Source organism: Sturnira hondurensis, unplaced genomic scaffold, assembly GCF_014824575.4.
Source record: "Sturnira hondurensis isolate 20B ecotype Veracruz unplaced genomic scaffold, ASM1482457v3 Scaffold0020119, whole genome shotgun sequence".
Lineage (NCBI taxonomy): Eukaryota > Metazoa > Chordata > Mammalia > Chiroptera > Phyllostomidae > Sturnira > Sturnira hondurensis.
The window spans coordinates 2,238,608-2,257,116 of NW_028092750.1; the positions used below are offsets into that span (position 1 = coordinate 2,238,608).

The 18,509-nt window shown below is 45.1% G+C and overlaps 1 protein-coding gene across 2 annotated transcripts in view; it reads right to left on the reverse strand.

Moving 5' to 3' along the window:
* Positions 1 to 2,655: 2,655 nt before the first annotated feature.
* The window catches only part of XPO7 (exportin 7), a 37,711-nt gene continuing 21,857 nt past the window's right edge, over positions 2,656 to 18,509 (reverse strand). For both annotated transcript variants that reach the window (XM_037028616.1, XM_037028615.1), the window contains exons 17-28: positions 18,292 to 18,355; positions 17,813 to 17,921; positions 16,766 to 16,872; positions 11,961 to 12,049; positions 11,149 to 11,256; positions 9,302 to 9,384; positions 8,835 to 9,049; positions 8,474 to 8,612; positions 6,606 to 6,766; positions 5,753 to 5,851; positions 5,150 to 5,277; positions 2,656 to 4,240 (exon numbers count right to left, since the gene is read on the reverse strand). In XM_037028616.1, coding sequence (XP_036884511.1) covers positions 4,147 to 4,240; positions 5,150 to 5,277; positions 5,753 to 5,851; positions 6,606 to 6,766; positions 8,474 to 8,612; positions 8,835 to 9,049; positions 9,302 to 9,384; positions 11,149 to 11,256; positions 11,961 to 12,049; positions 16,766 to 16,872; positions 17,813 to 17,921; positions 18,292 to 18,355 — 1,396 coding nt within the window. In that variant the 3' untranslated portion in view covers positions 2,656 to 4,146. The remainder of the gene's footprint in view (positions 4,241 to 5,149; positions 5,278 to 5,752; positions 5,852 to 6,605; positions 6,767 to 8,473; positions 8,613 to 8,834; positions 9,050 to 9,301; positions 9,385 to 11,148; positions 11,257 to 11,960; positions 12,050 to 16,765; positions 16,873 to 17,812; positions 17,922 to 18,291; positions 18,356 to 18,509) is intronic.

An 18,509-nucleotide genomic window follows, 5' to 3' on the forward strand; every position in this document is an offset into this window, starting at 1 on the left:
AAGACTGCAAAGGCTGTTTAAGGTGAGGGAATTGGCTTTCTGATAAACAGAAATGATAACGGCCTGCTGAATTCTGGGTAAAGAGTGGGTGCCTCACCTTCATCGCACAGCATCGTCAGTCTTGGAAGAGCCGAGGGGAGAGGACGTGAGTTTTCCGACTGAAGAGATCACTGTGCACTCACATCTGCCCACCCTTTAAAACATCAGACTGTACGCTGGGCCCCTGAGCTGTACCAAAGGCCAAATCTGTTTGTTCAGTTAATCGATTCTTATCCTGAGTTTGGTTGTCCACCCGATCTTGAATCCCGGCATGCTTGAAGTGGCTTAATTTGTTGCTCACTGGCCAACAGGGACCGGGAGAGTCCTTTCCTCACTCTACTCCCTTGTAAACAAATACTGGATGGGATGATCTAGGCCATATAGGTGATGCTGTCCTGCAAACCTGAGGAAGGGGGAGAATATTCCGCGCTTGACTTTGCCCTTCCTTTTGATCATCTGCTGTTCCAGGCCAGCTCGTTTGTTCAGTGACTCACTATCCTGAAACACACCGACCTGTGAACTCCAGGGTAGTGAAGAAACCTGGATGGGTGTAATGGACCCAGGGTCAAGCTGCAGAGGCAGGAATCCTTAGACATTAATAGTACTTAGCACCTAGCTGGCATTTGTATCAATTATGGTTGGCTAGTATATATTTTTTAAATTTTTATTATTTATCTTTAGAGGGGAAGGGAAGGAGAGAAGGAGAGAAATATCAATGTATGGTTGCCTCTCGTGAGTCCCCTGCTGGGAACTGGCCTGCAACCCAGGAATGTGCCCTGACTGGGAACTGAACCGAGATCATGTAGTTCACAGGCCTGCACTCAATCCATTGAGCTACACCAGCCAGGGCGGCTAGTATATTTTTTATCCTTTTGAAGTATTTAAGAACTAGGACCCTTACATAAGTATAACTATTTCCATTTTTCAAGGCTTTGTTATCAGACTTAGGGATTTTGCAGGTTTCCCCAAATTAAAACTATTATCTTTAGGAGGCTGTCTGTCACCTTTCGTTGGATCATTGACCACTGTTAAGTCCTTACTCTTTAAAATCTAAAAACCTAAAATCTGCCCCTGGGTCAAATCACTTTGTCAGATTTATACTTCAGTGGGAACAGATGACCCTTCTTTGGGCACAGCCAACAAATACATACACACATGCATAATACTACAAATTGATAATCTACAGTAAAGGCTTTAGCTGTTTTGTCAATGTAAGGGACAAAGCACTTGAATCAATGACCTTAGTACCCAGGATAGCCTAGAAAGCAATACATTCATGTGTAACTGAATAAAACCTCCACATGATTTCTTGAGGAAAGTAAAGTTTAAAGGTAACCAGCTTTCTCACTTAGGAATGATTGACAGTTACAAGAGGGGGCACTCAAAACCTGGTCAGCATGTGAAACTGCTGACCAGGAAAAAGGGCTATGTTTTGGGTGCCCCCTCTTGCAACTGTCAATTAAGTGGGAACAGCTGCACTGTTTAAGAAACTGTGCAGCTGTGGGGAAGTTTAACTGGGGCCCTTGGTCACGACTGGACTGCACTAAGGTCCCAAAGAGACCACCACCTCTGAGAAGTTTCTTGCTTCTGAAGTAGTTTTTGTTGAAGGGAAGGGAGGGGTCTGTGGTTGTACAGACCAATCAGCACCTCGGGATAGCTGGTGGAGAGGGGGCCTTCTTCAGGTACTTGTGAAAGTGACCTTTTGTCTCACCACGGAAATAGAATTCCAGGTCACTGAGGCAATGTGATTGGAGTGTTTGATATATTAATGAAGACTGGCCATCTTACATTTCTATTATATTAGGCTTAGAGCCAGACTGGGCTGTGAGAATAAATTGTTTGCCTTTTAGACCTTAGGTGACGATTCCTTTGCTTTCAAAATAACTTAGCAGCAGGAAGTTACCCAGAAGACAGATAGCAGGCAAAGGTCCACCTAGAAAGGGGTACAAGAGTAGCATGCTAGAGTCTGTGACTCATCGGCTATAAATCTGTTTCAAGGTGGGATTCCTATTTGTACCCACACGTTCCAGCATTTATGTTCCCTCACGCCTCGGCACTACACAGTCTGGGGATGAGATGAACTCCTGTGAACCACACTGTGCTGCACTCACTAATTCTGGCCCATGCGCCTGCCACGTCCTGGAGGAGCTAACACTTCATCCCGGAGCACGTCAGGGTTTGATCCACATTACAGCTGATGTCAGAACATTAATAAAACGGGGCTTCCTGAAATACAACAGCATGTATGTGCAAATATACACATTCTCCTCACATATACAACCTCTCACATCAGCCTTGGTACACCAGACTGTAAACATTCTAGTCACACTTGTTGTTTTTAAACTTCAGCCAATATAAACCTTGTTCCAAGTGTTACAAAAAATGTACAGTCTTAAACTGCAGATTGAATTGTATTATATGTGTGTTTATGCGTGTATCAACTAAACCAATTATACTTTTAAAAGAAATCAAGTCAGACTTAGTCCAACAAGAAGATAGTTTTACAGGTTGAGGGGTCCCTGTTCTCCACTGGCTTTTAAGAATGCACGTTTCACACGTCTCCATGTGTTCAGACACGTCCCTGCAGACACACTAGACTTGACTGCTGAAACCGGGTCAGTAGAAACCATTGAAGTTTATTGGCGGTCACAATGCTTACACTGTAGGCAGCAAACACCCTTACAAGTCTATCCGCAACCTGATCACGCGAGAAAGGATTCACCACACAGTCGCCAGAGGAGAAGGAAGAAAAAATTAGTAGGTTTGTTTGTGGGGGTAGAGGAAATACAAATAAAACCTAATTGATGAGTGTCCCATGGGCAAGAGCTGAACTAGAGATGCGTACAACTAGCAGCAACGATTGTGGGAAAAGTACAAGGCAAATAGCTTTCTCCATTAATTTTCCTCTGTAGGTTAATTTTTTTAAATATTCAAAACATTTATTATGGTTTTCATTTTATAAAAATGTATATTTTTAAGGGGGTGGGAGAATGTTAAATACTTCATGCCAGGCAGACCTTGTTATTAAGAACCCCTCCGCTGTAGCAGCTTCCTCCAGTCCATACATTCACGAGTGCAGGGTACATATATAAATATCCACACGCGCACATCCACACACATGCCTCAAGGGCTGGGGAAGACTAGACATTACTGGCCACACGCAGCTGGGCCTCTGGTGGACTCATCCATGTCGCTCCACAGGAGAGCAACGGGCTCGATCCCTTCTCTCTGGTCTCTACCTTTATAGAGACAAAGAACCTAAAGCACAGACTTACACCCACTTTTAAAAGCAAGAGGCATCTGTCTGAGGAGGAGGGTAAGCGAAGTGGGAGGAGGATGATGCTAAGAACACCAAACACTTTTTAGCTGGAGTCATGTCGCTGCACGAGGCCGAGGGGCCTGGGGCAGCACCTGTGGTTGAGGGGGAGGGACGGTGCTCCGCATGGCTTAGAGTTCCTAATAACAAGGGTAATACAGTAACAGGAAGTGATAATTTGGGGGGCAAGGAAAAGGCAATAAGAAAAAATATACATTTGGAATTTTTACTTCTTTTCTTTGCCTCTCTACACTGTGTCACTAAATATATCTCTGCACGTTCACACATCCTCGCCCAGTAAAGCTTCAGGCCACCAGAATACACATTTTCCTCACTCGCATACACAACCCCTCACATCAGATCAGCATTGGTGCACTAGACTCTGTAAAAATTTTTCAGTCACACTTTTTTTTTAAACTTGAGTCAATATAAACCTTGTTCAAAATGTTATGAAAAAATGTACATGTTTTTACAAGGCAGGTTGTGGCAGGACACTGGGGGTTCTCCGCCTTTGGGTGGCCCCAAGAGAGGGGGCTGGAGTCTCACATTTGTCTCTACCTCCTCCCACCACCCTCCCCACCCCAACCCCAAGAACCAGCAGTGCCCTGCCCCCTAGTGAGTGTACTCACACCCATATTCCCTGGGGAAAACCGCTAGTTGACCTCTGCCACTTCCCCTACACCCCTGGAGGAGGGAGCCAGGGTCAGCCAGGCCCTCTCCCTTGTAATTGTTCGCCCCTCTGGGCCAGACCAAAAGGACGCTGCTCTGTACAGGTAGAGTCCAAGGAGGTGTCAGCTCATCATATCATTGCTATTCACGCCATAAGTGGAATTCTTCATCGAATCGTTGACTTCTCGACGAAATGCTGATAGGTTCTGGGTGAACCTAAGAGAGGATGCACGTAGGTTGGGGGAAAAGAATGAAAGGGAAAAGTTTTGCCTGAAGCATTTCTAGCAGACATACAGCTGCTGAGAGGCAGAATGTATGAATTGATGGGTTCTGTTTCTAAGGTCAGTAAATCATCAGTCTTAAGACTAAGGGAAAATTGGGCTAGTTTTGTGCCCCCTTCTACTTGCCACTTCATGGCTGGTCATATCTGAGGCTGAGGGTCACCTTGGGTTCATGGCAGCACAGAAGGAAGTTCACTGACAGAGGTGGGAAGTAACCGTCACAAAGGAAGAGGACGAAGCTACCTGATTTCTTAGTGCCGAGAGCCACATGCTAGAGATCGGCTACCGAGCACACGGTTTAGGCCGTGTAATGAAGAAGTGATTCAAAGGAGATGAAACCAAAATTCAGTCCCCCAATCACAACTTCATTAATTTTAAATTAAAATGCCATATTTTAAACTCAAGTAAAATTTAAAAATTAATCGAGAAAATTGTTATTCAATTCAGTTATTGGAGAACTTCTAAGAATGTATGTAACTTTTATGAAATCTAAATATAAATAAAATCCTTCTGATGAAAATTGAGCATCTGAATTCAGATCCCATGATAAGTATAAAATACACAGGATATTAAACTTAATAAAAGGAATGTTAAAATTCTCAATTTTTAAATATTGATCACACACTCACTGACAATATTTTTGGTACAATGGGTTACATAAAAATACTGCCTCTTTTCACCTTTTTTGAATGTGACTACTAGAAAATGTACAGTTACTGATGTGGCCTGCTGTCTGATTAGACGGCACTGCTCACACAGTCTCTGAAAGATGAGGGGTCCCCCTTGTGTCAATGGTCTGAAATACAATTTCCTAGGATGTGTCGGCAGGGCCCTCTATACTCACCTGTCTCTGTTTTTCGTTAGGAGATTGCGCTCTATGCCTTCCATCAGGTTTTCGAAACACAGATGCATAGCCTGCTGCTTCTCTGGAGGCTGGCTGTTCACGATACTGTTCCTTAGGTCGGAAAAATACTGCGGGTCCAGGAGCGGCACAGGGTGAGAAGAGAAGACGGGAAGGCAGGTCAGCCCCCATCATCTGCAGGGCAGAGGGAGTGCTCTCCCCCACAAGAATGGACTATCTACTAAAACTGGGGACCTTTATTTTTAAAACTCAAGCAAGCAAGATCATGTACAACATCTATATCTCACATACATCAAGAACTCAAACTTCGTAAATGCTCTAAGTATTGGAACGAGAGCTCAGGTTGCAGGTGCTTTCACCTCCAGGTACATTCTGTCCTTGTAACACTTTACCTTTGTCTGACCCACCACATGCACTGACTTCTAATGGGTGACTACACGTTGTTCAAAGCATGAGTAGGATGTGCTGAGAAAAACGAGCCACTTCCCCTCTCTGTGGGATATTGGTGTGTTTCTCAGTGTCCTCCTGGAAAATGTGCACCCACCCCTGCTTCTGGCTCCAGGCACTGGGGACTGGCTCGCTTACCTTTTCATTAAGTAGTATCAAGCCAAGCAGGGGTCGGGACATAGACCACTGGTTCCTGCAGTCTTCAAAGATGATGATGTTCAGCACCGTCGACAGCATCTGGAAACGGAGAATCTGAGGCAGTGATCTAGTGGTGGCTACCCAAGACAGAATTACAGATCCCAAACAGAGGAGTTTATTAGGGCGGAAGCCCTTTCTGTCTAGGGTAAACCAGAGGAATATTCCGTGTAGCTTCACTGTAATTTTCTATTACAAGGTACATTTTTCTTTTAAGACATTTCTCTTCCTGTTCTTTAAATTGGTTTGAGAATTCATTTTAAGATGGACTTTCCTAGTTCATCCTGATTTGTGGGAAATGGGATTGGTGGAGCCAAAGATTACAGTGCAAACTCACTTTGACCTACAGCTCCTTGCACTCATCTCAGAGGAGACAGCTTTGTACCATACTGGGGCCGTGATGGGAACGTGAATTACTTCACTGTTTCCTTGGAGAGTAATGTGGACAAAGACAAGTTATGGGAGTAATAATCTTTACGGCTGGACACTGCTAGCCCATGCTCCATTGACAGCCACGGGGGAGCAACATTACTGTCATGGAAGGAGGACAGTGTTCATGGGCCAGGCCCGAAGCCAGGGGCTGTGGTGACACTCAGAGTTTCTGTATCCAGTGATTACTCAACACACCCCAAATCCTGCCATTTTAAGGATAAACTTCTCTGGGAAGCATTAGTCACTGTCTTGCTTGGCTTCCTGTCTCCTGAAGAGAGGTTCTTCCGGAGGAAAAGGAAAAAAGAGAGAGAGGTTCTTCCCCTGCGAAGAAGCAACGCTGCTTGCTAACCCTCACGTTCCTCACCTGCTGGATCATTTCCGGATGCTGCTGCATGATATGCAGGAAGCGGTCACTCTCCTGGTTCAGGGGTGTTGTCCTCTTCTTGGTGCTACGTGACAGCTGCTTGAAGAGGTACGTCACAATATGGTCCAGGCAGGAGCAGCAGCCCGTGCACACCATGGTGTCTAGAAGAGAAAAGGGAAGGGCGGGAGAGAGCAGGGATACTGAGCTGCCGCTGGTGACTTGGGCAAACATGACTGCCCCTGGCTGAGGTCCCAGAGGTGCCTGGTCAGACTGTACTGTTACGAGTTCAGCCAAGGCCACTGCTTGGGATGCTTTCTGTTAACCTCTCACCCTTAATACAGGTCACAGTCTAAGTTTGAAAGTGAGTGTGTGATAACAATGTACTATAGATGTATGTCTTCTGCTTCATAAAAACTAACAGATAGTTCACATGTAGCAAGTACTCCTACTGTACTAGACACTGTGCTGAGGACTTCGCAGATAGTATCTCTAATTTATTCTCTTGAGGACTCCAGGAGATAGGCTTTCCATTTTACAAACACTTGCCTCAAGATCCCACTGCTAATAACTGCAAGGGCTGTGAACAGAATCCAAGAAGTGGGAGCAGTGAGCCTATCCTCTGACTACCTGGGGGATGCCGACGAACCCAGCTTACGGCGGCCTATCAACACCGACACCAGCCAGGGTGGGTGCCGGGCTGTTTGTCTCTCAGGTGTCTTGGGGGGGAGTGTACCAACGGGGACTGCAGACTCATCCATGCAGTTCACAAAGATGACACTGCAGTGCAGCCTGTGGACAGAGTTCTGACTTGGTGAGGCTCAGGACAGAGGACTAAGGGATGAAATCATTAAAGAGGAAACCATTCTGCTCCTGTTTGTGCAGAGGTCCCTCTATTTTTCAGAAGCGATGAAGCAGCCTTCCCAAGCTGCCCTAGATATGGCTGTGCACCAGCAGAGGTAGACGCACAGCAAAGGAGTGCACAGAGGTGTGGGGAACTCCCCAGGGCGGACAGCCCCAAAGCCATTCTACGCACTTGCAGTGCGTAGTCCTGTATCAGGACTACTTTGCAGTTGACTTAATCTCCCTATTTATGTTGTGCTCGGCCCAATATAAGTGTATTTTATTTTCTGAACACATACTAAGGTGGCTGGAAGGCACCCTGAGGACAAAACAGTAGACAGGAACCAGCTAGAGCAGGATGGAAAACATCTGGTCTAGCTGTGTAAAGCTCTCCCATAGCTGCTACTGCCTCAGGACAGACTCCAAACACCCCGACACGGCTGAAGAGACCCCCTGTGACCTCCAAGTTTGCCCCTGCCTCCTCTTGCTCCAGCTTCATTCCTTTTCATTCTCTTCTGCACGGTGTGCAACCACCCAGATTTCTGGATCTTTCCTGCCTCTAGGTGCTAGTACTTGTGGTTCTTGCTGCGAAGAAGCCCCACCGCCCCCAACCTGATAAGAGCTCTGCAGCTTTTCTTGTACGTTTGACACCGACTCTTCTGTTTGCCTTCCCCGACCCTCCTCCTGAAATCTAGGAGTTTAGGGGTGCTTCTTGAGAACTCCCATAGCACTTCACACACCCCTGCTACCCTGGGTATGCGAAGAGGCAGGTGTCTGTTTCATCCACAGATAAAAAGCTCCTGAAGGACAGGGACTGTATGTTATTAATCATTGTATCCTCAGTGCGTAGCACATGTCTGGTCCTTAGAAGGTGATCAGTAAGGATTTGCTGGGTGAGAAGGTAACCAGAGCGTGCTGTGTTGGTGGGGCCAACTCCCTAAAGCAGTAATCCTTGGATACTGGGGCAAGATTCTCTTTTTGTTGTTCAGTGAAGTGGTAAAAAAACCCCTGCCAACCCAGGTGCTTACCAAGTGCAGTGAGTCCTTCAGATATGGAAGAGAGAATATACATGATGACATGAGGTTCCAGGCTTGCAATGAAGTTCATGTGGTCCTGCGTCAGGACTTCCAGTAGTGAATAGTAGGACTGGCTGAGCTTGGGGTAGTCCTGTGGGAGAACAGGAAAACGAATGTCAGCTTAGATGCTGTGAACCTCAGCATGCAGGGAGCAAGACCTCGAACAGAAGAGCTCAGTTCCCTTCACACGGGAAAACAGAAGACCTAGTTGGAGCTGGGTTTCAGTTCTCTAGAGAACTGTTCAGTCACGGTCCCAGGCCAAAAAAGCCTGAACAGGAGGGGTCAAGGACTGTCAATGAAGCTTAAGTCTTACCAGGAGGTCACTGTGGGGAATGGAGAGGAGCAGCTTGATGAAGGTCTGGAGAGCATTGTCCAGGGCATCGTCTCCATAGAGACGGAAGACTCCAAAGTTGACATAACTCCCACTGAGAGCAGCCTTCAGCATGGAGAAGCAGATGGAAATGCCCTTGAGCTTCAGTGCATAAACCTGATCCTTTGGGACTTCTCCTAGGGTCAGGATGCGATTGCCTGAGTAGACATGTGATAAATATATTTATTTAACCACATTACAATAGCCAGTTTACACACCAACTCAACTCTCCTACTCCAAAGGCTCTTAGCGCCAGCTGCTACTGTAATACAAACATATGAGCAACCCAGCATGCCTTGCAGCTGTCCTCAGCTGCCACCTGAGCTAGCTGGCCCTAGACCCCCACTGCACAGCATGTGGTGATGCCGGTGCAATTCGCTTCCAGGGCTGTGCTCCTCTGAAGCACTTACCATACATTGTTATCATCTTGCTAGTTTCTCTGAAGAGTAAAATGCCATTGGGGGAAGAGACATCAAACTGGAGTCGCTGGGATCTGAGCAGGGAACACAGAAGGAAAGTCAGAGGTATGATGCCAGAAGACTGGGATACTCCAGGCTCTCAGCCGAGTACCTCGGGTGATTCTTTTTGCACTAAGATGTGCAGATTACCTACCCTAATGTGGAATAACCAAGCCAATCAAAGATATTTAACCAGTGATATAGATTGTATCTTGAAGGCCAACATGCTAGATTTAAGTTCTACGGCTCAAATTGAAAACATTAAAAGAAAACAAAAAAAATGAGGCAGCAGATAAAATTACTGTTTTAAAACTCTTAATTTGGTTTGATGAAAAGTAGAGCTTCTAAAAACTGTCACTTCTTGGTAGTACTAATTCAGTCTTTAGACGTTAATCTGCATTTACCTTAGCTTCAGTGGGAGCTAAGGGCGGGACATGCCTCCTTGGCACTTTATAGAGCAAGACGATGCAAAGGGACTGGGAATGCTGCACCACAAGCCAGGCAAGGGAGGCAAACATTTAAAACTGGCCTAAGATTTCCGTTCCTGACTGTGCCCTAGACCAAAGCAACCCTGGTTTAATTCGCTCTACCTTTTAATGAGCTTCCTGGAACCTAGGTGTTCTTCCCTCCCCTCCTGACGCTGACTCCATTGGGATCTAGCTCTACAATTTGCCCTGAATCCTTCCACTTCCTCTATGCTCCTCTGCTTCCACTCCTGCCCCCTACAGTCCCATTCTTCGTGTGACAGCTAGAATGGCACTGTTAAATAATGTAAATGAGACTACTTTAATTCAAGCACTTCAGCAGCTTCCCGCTGCACTGAGAGCACAGGCCTATTCCTCACCACTGCAGTGCCATGTTGCTGTGTGGGGGTCTCTGCTGGCCAGGCCCCCCATGCACCACACTCCCTCCAGCGGCACTGGTCTGTCTAGTGCCAGCAAGCTCATCCCACAGCAGCACTTTGGCAGTTGTTTTCGCTGTTTAGGATGCTCTCTGCCCTCTCTCTGCAGGACAGAGATTCTTTCTCGTCACTCAGACACTGGATTAAGCATCACCTTCTCCGACCCCGCTCCCCTTTTATCCCTTTGTTACAGTGCATTATTTTTTCCTACTGCTTTCCACTGTCTGAAATGACTGTCCATGCTTGTTTTCTGTCTGTCGCCCTTCCACAATGTGATGTCTAAGAGGGCAGAGGTTTTGTCCTGCACAATGGCTTAGAAAACTGCCTAGCAGAGATGCAAATCTCTATTTTATAAATGAGCAATTCCTGACTACATTTCTTGTGGGAAGAAACAACCTCATTTCAGTACTGCCCACTCCTCACCAAGACTGTTCTCTCAGAAGTGCTGTGAGAGGCAGAAATCTCGGTCTGAAGCTCTAGTTAAGTCAAAGTACTAATTTTTCCTTTTCTCCATCCCTAAATCATTGGGTAAATTGAATAGTTTGGTGTTTTGGAAACTGTTCTTACTTTCTGTTAAAGTAAATCTTTACTGATCCAGCTATAATTTACCTATTAAGTACCTTTCTTAAGAAAGGGCATTGTAATGTGTCCCCAATCACTCTCAGTTGCCTCTATGAAAGGTGAGGGGCACGGCATCATTATCAAATGTCTACTTTTGTGTGTGTGCAGGGAGATCAGAACCCTGGTTGCCAAACTCACTTCTTGTAAGAACGTACAATGTGAGACTCTCTTTGGCAGTGAACCGTATCATCTTCCACAATCTGCCCGCGACACTAGCTACAGCTGACTGTCTTTGGGCTGACTCAGATAAAAGGGCAGCTGTGCCCTGCCTCCTTACCTGTTGTGAACTAATTCGGCCATCAGCTTGAGCACAGGTGTGGTACAGGCTGGATCGTGGTACCACAGCTCAATTGCCCGCTGGAGAATTGGCATGTAGGATGGGTATCTGTAAACAAAAAGCTAAGGAAGAATTCTGAATCCAGGAAGGTACAGAATTTAAAATAATTTCTCAACTCTGGCCCAGTATAAACTGTCTGATTATAGTTCTCTAATTTCCTGTCTTGCTAATCTTGGAATGACTGTGTGCCCTCTAACCTGTAATAGGTACCTAATCCTACATTGTAATTTATATACTGCCTGTCTTCTGAAGAGCACATGTGTTTCATATTGTAATTTATTCTTGTACTATTTGTGGTATGATAGGGATCATACTTGATACTTGTACTATTTGTGGTATGACAGGGATTCCTGTCACGTAACTACTGGAGAAACAGAGACACTCAGATTTGAAATGATTTGGTCAAATTATGAAGAAAGGTTTGACTTTCTAATTCCCTGTAGTCTTTCTTTTTAGTAGATTGAAATGTCTCTTTCCTAAGTGCAGCAAAATTCCCACGCAACAGCTGCGCAGTGGGAGAGTTCTCCAGGCATTCCCGTCTGTGACTCAGAGATGCCGGAGAGTCGCTCAGTAACTCCCCCAGCCCAGTGAGCAGGGCAGACGGCATCACGTCACCAGACTGCTGCGGAACGGCAGGTCTTCCAGGCCCCTCTCCATCCTTTTTGCCTGGCACTCCTCCCTCTGCCTTCTTCCCCAAGGAGCCTGTCATTCAAACACCAGTGGAGGTCAAGCTGTGATACGTGTTAGGATACATCCATTCAAACAGCATCATGAAGCTGGTCTTGGCATTGAAGGCAAAAGCTATCCCTCTCAGGTCTCTTACCAGGCCAACTAGAGTTCGCTGTGGTAGAAGGTAAAAATATGTTAAAAACTGAAGAAAAAGCAAACTTCTAACCACCTGATGGTGCCTTCACACACCTGTGATCAAATTTTTCCTCCCACCATTCAACAAATAACCCTTCCCAAATATTTATAATTGATCTCTTCCACATGAGAGTGAAATCTTCTCCTGTGGAAAATTATTTTCAGAACCAGGTTATATTAAAAAAGGGATGGTCCCTGGCCCATTATGGCAAAAACAGAGCCTGACAAAGTTTGAAGACATTACTGTGGTAAATCATGGAAAAAGTAGAGAAAAGAGAAAGATTACACAGGAAGAGGTACGGAAAAAGGGAAAAAAGAAGATGTGGAACAGTCGTGTTCCCCTGAAGGCCTGGTGCCCACCTAGTGAGCGAAGGTGCCTGCAGTGCCTCGAGGCCCGATGCAGACCCTGCTGGGAAAAAGACAGAGGAGGCCACACGGTTCCTGGAAATAGGACGGAAGGGCCGAACCTTAGAGCTGAGAAGTTCTAGAGTACACTTTTTCAGAGAGACACTGAGGCCTAGAGGTCAGGGGACTTGCCTGCGAGCCGTGCTGCAAGGTGGCAAAAAGGCCAGGAGTAAGCCTCACCGCACCGAGACTCCAAACCCAACACTTCCTCTCTCAGTAGAACTTTTACTTGTGGGCCCTGAACAGCAGTAAGACTCCTCGTAAAAGCTAGTAGTCAGTCATCAGCAGGCTCAACGAGCCAGCACATTGTGGATCCTGACTCCTTTGTTTAAAATGTCTATACTCCTACTCACAGCCTGCCTTCAGCAAACAGTGCCATTCCTAAACCCATACTACGAGCTCCACGTTCAAGTCTCAGACATAGTCCATCTATAGACTAGTTACAAAGGTGTAACAAAGATATGGCAGCAGTTGTAGTTCATGGCCAGGACGGTTCTTTTCATTAACTTCACCTGTACTGTATGAAACTAATGTAATGGGGAAAAGGGCTGACATCCCTCAGTTATCCTTGACATTGCCTGTCACTCTAGCCCACATTATTGGTATGTTCCACACTAACGTAGCTTTGAATGGTACTCATCTCAGACCCTGAAACACTGGTATAAAGGGGAGGAGTGGGGGGAGTAAGTGCTGCTGCTCTCTGACTTCCCTGCTGACTGGAGTATAGAAAACTAAGAGGCTTTTCTAAAGATGAAAATTTAGCATTTTAGAATGCCAAGTAATACCTGGCATTTGGGGGGGCAATACCCCTGGCTAGTTGGTAGCTCTAAAACTTAGCTTCGGTGTCATATGAACACTATTAAAACATTTTGCAAATATTAACAGCACAGTGTCTTCTGGTTTTGGTACAGAGATCTACAGGTAAGAAGAAGAGATGCACACGAGGTAAAAAGATGGGGAAAACAAAATCTAAAAATGACAATTTTGAGAGCCAGGAATCAGTAACTAAGGGTAAATTTAAAATTCCAGCCCTGGCTGGTGAGGCTCAGTGGATTGAGCACCAGCCTGCAAACCACAAGGTTGCTGGTCTGATTCCCAGTCAGGGCACATGCCTGGGTTGTGAGCCAAGCCCCGAGTAGGGGTGTGCGAGAGGCAACCACACATTGATGTTTCTCTCCCTCTCTTTCTCTCTCCCTTCCCCTCTGTCTAAAAAAAGAAATGAATCTTTTTAAGAATTCCATATTCCATATACCCTGGCTGGTGTAGCTCAGTGGATTGAGCGTGGGCCTGTGAAGCAAAGGATCGCGGTTCGATTCCCAGTCAGGGCACATGCCTGGGTTGAGGGCCAGTTCCCAGTGGGGGACATGTGAGAGGCAACTACATAGTGATATTTCTCTCCCTCGCTCCTTCCCTTCCCCTCTCTCTGAAAATAAATAAATAAAATATTTAAAAAAAGAAAAAAGTTCCATATATATACACATACATATATATGAATATATATTCATACATATATGTATGAATATATATATATTCATAAACCCTTCTAAATGACTCATGTATCAATGAAATTTTAATAGAAATTAGAAAATACAAAAAACTGAATGATAACGAAAATGTTAGATATCAAAACTTGAGAATGTGCTTTCTGAACTTCCGGCCAAGATGGAGGCGTAGGTGGAAACAATGTGCCTCCTTGCACAACCAAGTTTAAAGACAACAAAGTTTTAGTAACAAAAATGCAACCAAAACACAGAAAATTGAACTATACGAAAGTCCGACAACAACAAACCATTCAGCCAGATGGGTAAGAGGGGTGGAGCCAACAGCTGGCGGGGAGGGGCTGCGCAGGAAAACTCGGCCAGACTGGCCCAGGGACCCAGGCCCACAGGCAGCGGTTGGCAGATTCCAGGCATGAGGTTGCCATGGGCAGACCCAGTGAGGACGCAGGGCGGAAGGCTGACCACGGCCACACATTTGCACACAGATGTGTGAAGGAGCGATCGAAGGAGCAAGCAGTGAGACAGACTGCGCTGGCCCCAGTGGCAAGAAGCAGTAGGGGAGACCGCCATCGCCCCTCTTTGACCCTGCCCCCACATACAGCGTCACAACCCAGCGACTGAGTTGCCCCACCCTGGTGAACACCTAGGGCTCTGCCCCTCACACATAACAGGCACAAACACACCAAAACATTATGGCTCAAGAAGAACTCAAAGCCCCAGAGCTGATAACTCTGAGCGACCAAGAGATAGCCAACCTATCAGATGCACAGTTCAAAATACTGGTGATCAGGATGCTCACAGAACTGGCTGATTTTAGTCACACATTAGAAGAACAAATGAAGGCTAAACTAATTGAAATGAAGGGAGATGTCCAGGAAACCAATAGCGATGGAAAGGAAAATGGGACTCAAATCAAGGGAGTGGACCAGAAGGAAGAACGAAACATCCAACCAGAAAATAGTAAAGAAACAAGAATTCAAAACAATGAGGAGAGGCTTAGGAACCTCCAGGACATTTTTAAATGTTCCAACATCCAAATTAAAGGGGTACCAGAAGGGGAAGAGGAACAGCCACCAGTGGAAAAGTTATTTGAACAAATAATAAAGGAGAACTTCCCCAGTCTGGCAAAGGAAATAGACTTCCAGGAAATCCAGGAAGCTCAGAGACTCCCAAAGAAGTTGGACCCAAGAAGGAAATCACCAAGGCACATCATAATTACATTAGCCAAGATGAAAATGAAGGAGAGAATCCTAGAAGCAGCAAGAGATAAAGGGACAGTCACCTACAAAGGTGTTCCCATCAGACTGTCAGCTGATTTCTCAAAAGAGATCTTATAGGCAAGAAGGGGCTGGAAAGAAGTATTCCAAGTCACGAAATCCAAAGACCTACATCCAAGACTGCTCTATCCAGCAAAGCTTTCATTTAGAATGGAAGGGCAGATAAAGCGCTTCTCAGATAAGGTCAAATTCAAGGAGTTCATCATCACCAAGCCCTTATTATATGAAATGTTAAAGGGACTTATCTAAGAAAAAGATAAAAAATAGGAACAGTGAAAGGACAGCAAACTCACAATTAACAACCACACCTAAAACAAAAGCAAACCAAGAGGACAGCTAGATCAGGAGTGGAACCATAGAAATGAAGATCACATGGAGGGTTAGCAACAGGGGAGTGGGAGGAGGAGAAGGGGGGAGAAGGTACAGAGAATAGCATTGAGAGTAGGTAGAAAATAGATAGGGAGAGGGCAAGAATAGTATGGGAAATAAAGAATCTAAAGAACTTGAGACACGTGGACATAAACTAAAGGGGGGGAATGGTAGGGAAGGGGGTGTGCAGGGTAGAGGGGAACGAAGGGGGGGGAGAGGACAACTGTAATGGCATAATCAATAAAATATATTAAAAAAACTTGTGAATGTAATGCTACTGAACTACACACTTAAATATGGTTACATGGTAAATTTTATGTGGGCTTTTCAAAAAGTATTTTTTAAATTGTCATCTGAGGGCATGTTTATTGATTTTAGAGAGGAAGGGAGGGAGAGAGGAAGGGAGGGAGAGAGAAGAGAGGAAGAAAGACAGAGGGTGAGAGGGAAGGACGAACAAACAGGCACATATCTGTGTGGGAGAGAAACATCAACTGGCTGCCCCAGCCAGGAATTCAACCCACAACCTTTTGGTGTACGGGGTGACACTACAACTGAGTGAGCCAGCCAGAGCTTGTGCGTGCGCGTGCATGTGCGTTTTTACCACAATTAAAAAGACAACTTTTGGATAATGTACCTAGAGGCACATTTACAATCTTACATAGTTACAACAGGAAATAAGGACTGAAAAGAAGTTAGAGCAGAATAACCCCAAGAAAAATATATGAAAATAAAAATAAGTGAAATACAAAACAGACAGAATAGAGCTTAAACAAAGTAAAAAAAAGACTAATGAAACTAATAGAGTATTAAAAAGGAAAAGGGAGCGTAAACTAGACACACAACAGAGATTAACACAGCAAGGCAAAAACGTAATATAACTAACTTTATGCTCATACATTTAAAAACTTAAGACACACACACACCCAATCCTAAAGGCTGCTTAGAAACACACTTTAGCATAGAGTTTATAAACCTATACTGGCTCTTCTATTTCAAAATCCCGGGAGTCTGGGAGACAAAATACAATTTTTTACCCAGTGGAAAACTTATGAGTGAGCACTTTTCTGTACTGCTAGCTAATTTAGTCTCCCTAAGAAAATGTCCTCAACCAGAGGCTGACCACTCAGTGGGTGAAGGACTCACCTTTGCCTCTTGCTCATTGAAAGTATTCGTGCTAAACATCTGGGCCACAGCCTCAAACGCTGCTGTGAGTGGCAGCATGAACTGCTCATACTGATCTTCATCCTCTCCTGTAAGGGGAAATGAGGAGGATGTGACCCCAATGCACAACATGTAAAGTTGTGTGTGCATGAAAAACAAGATATTATAAGAGATGAGCAGATCCAAGGGTAAATCAAGGGCCCTTTATTACCTCAACAGGTATTAGTAGTAACTTCAGAATAAAATGTATATATAGGAATCATTTTTAAACTAGAAAATGGCAGAAATCATCTTGTCCAAGAATGTTCAAATTTTTTTGATACTGACTGACAACATCAGAGACTCATGTGACTGTGTGTAAGGGACTCTGGTGTTTTTTACTTTTCATTCAGTGGGAACCAGCGTCAGCTGAGAAAGGACCAGTCTGGTGCTCAAGAACTGGATGAGACTCAAACTTGAATCTGTGCATGTAGGGGCTTTGTTCATGGTTTTTTTTTCAGTAACCTTTCATAAGCTTAAAACATTTTAATACCACTGCAGTAGAAGTAGATTTAAATAGCCCAAACTCATGATGATGCCGTTCCGCTTCAGTTACCAGTTGAGCCCACACACTGATATCGCAGCTGGAGCTGGGAAGGGGCTCATGGCCCCTGGGCTCACGTGTGCCAATGCACTGGGAAAGAAAAGGCTTCGCTGCCCGTCCCAGGTGGTTGCACCCCTTTTGTGACCACCAAGATGCACTTAGGGATCTCAGTTTCCAACTCCCTTATTTTACAGATGAGAAATATAAACAGAATTTTAAACCCACTGCTCATCAGTTGAAATCTTCAAGTGCACTTTGTTATTCTCTCCCAGGTGGGGGGCCACAACAGCGTGGTGTAGTCTTGGCGAAATCAGACTGTTATTTCATGTAGTTGTGTTACTGCTGAAACAACAGAAATGATCTCCCCCTACATCTAGTTTTCTATCCTCAAGTAAAAATTCAGAATGTCAGATTACTTTGTAAGCCTCTAAGATTCACTGCAGTACCTAAATCCACCATGAGGAGACGCCCAAGTGCTGTGTAGAAGGTAGTCCGACACCGCATGTCTGTCAGGTTGGACTGATTGTTAATACCCAAAAACGAAAAGTGCTCGCTCTGTTGAAAAAGAGAAAACAAGTAAAAATGACAGAATGTAAGCCAGTCATTTTAGACCTACGGAGCCCTCTCAGGCTAAGGGCTACATCACCATTCCTTAAGGATGTGAAGGACACTAAAAAAAGGTTTTCTTAAAAATTGTTATCCACAACCAGTTTATCTTAGTATGAACACGAGCAGATCATCAGGACCCCAAAGAGCAGCTCTGATGACAGTTAAGCGGGAGCTGTCACTGTGGTGTGAGTCTGAAACTGACTTGGGCTGCAGCAGCACCCACCCAGACCCAACCTAACATTTCCTTTACGTGCTGAGAAGGTGTGAGTGGGGTGGCGGGAGAGCAGAGGTGGGAAGAGGGGCTACCATCACTCACCGTGTGATTGTTCAGCATGAACTGTACGGCACTAAGCTTCACTAGTTTCCTTACACTACTGTATGTAAGGACACAGGAAGAGGGTCAAGGAAAGTGTGATGCGAATGCAGAATCTTCACAGCAGAAGGAAACTCTACTTTATCTCCATACCCAGATAATCTTGTTTTTCTTAACCACTTGAGTATACCACTGCCCAAAGGGAAAGCAACTGTGTTCTC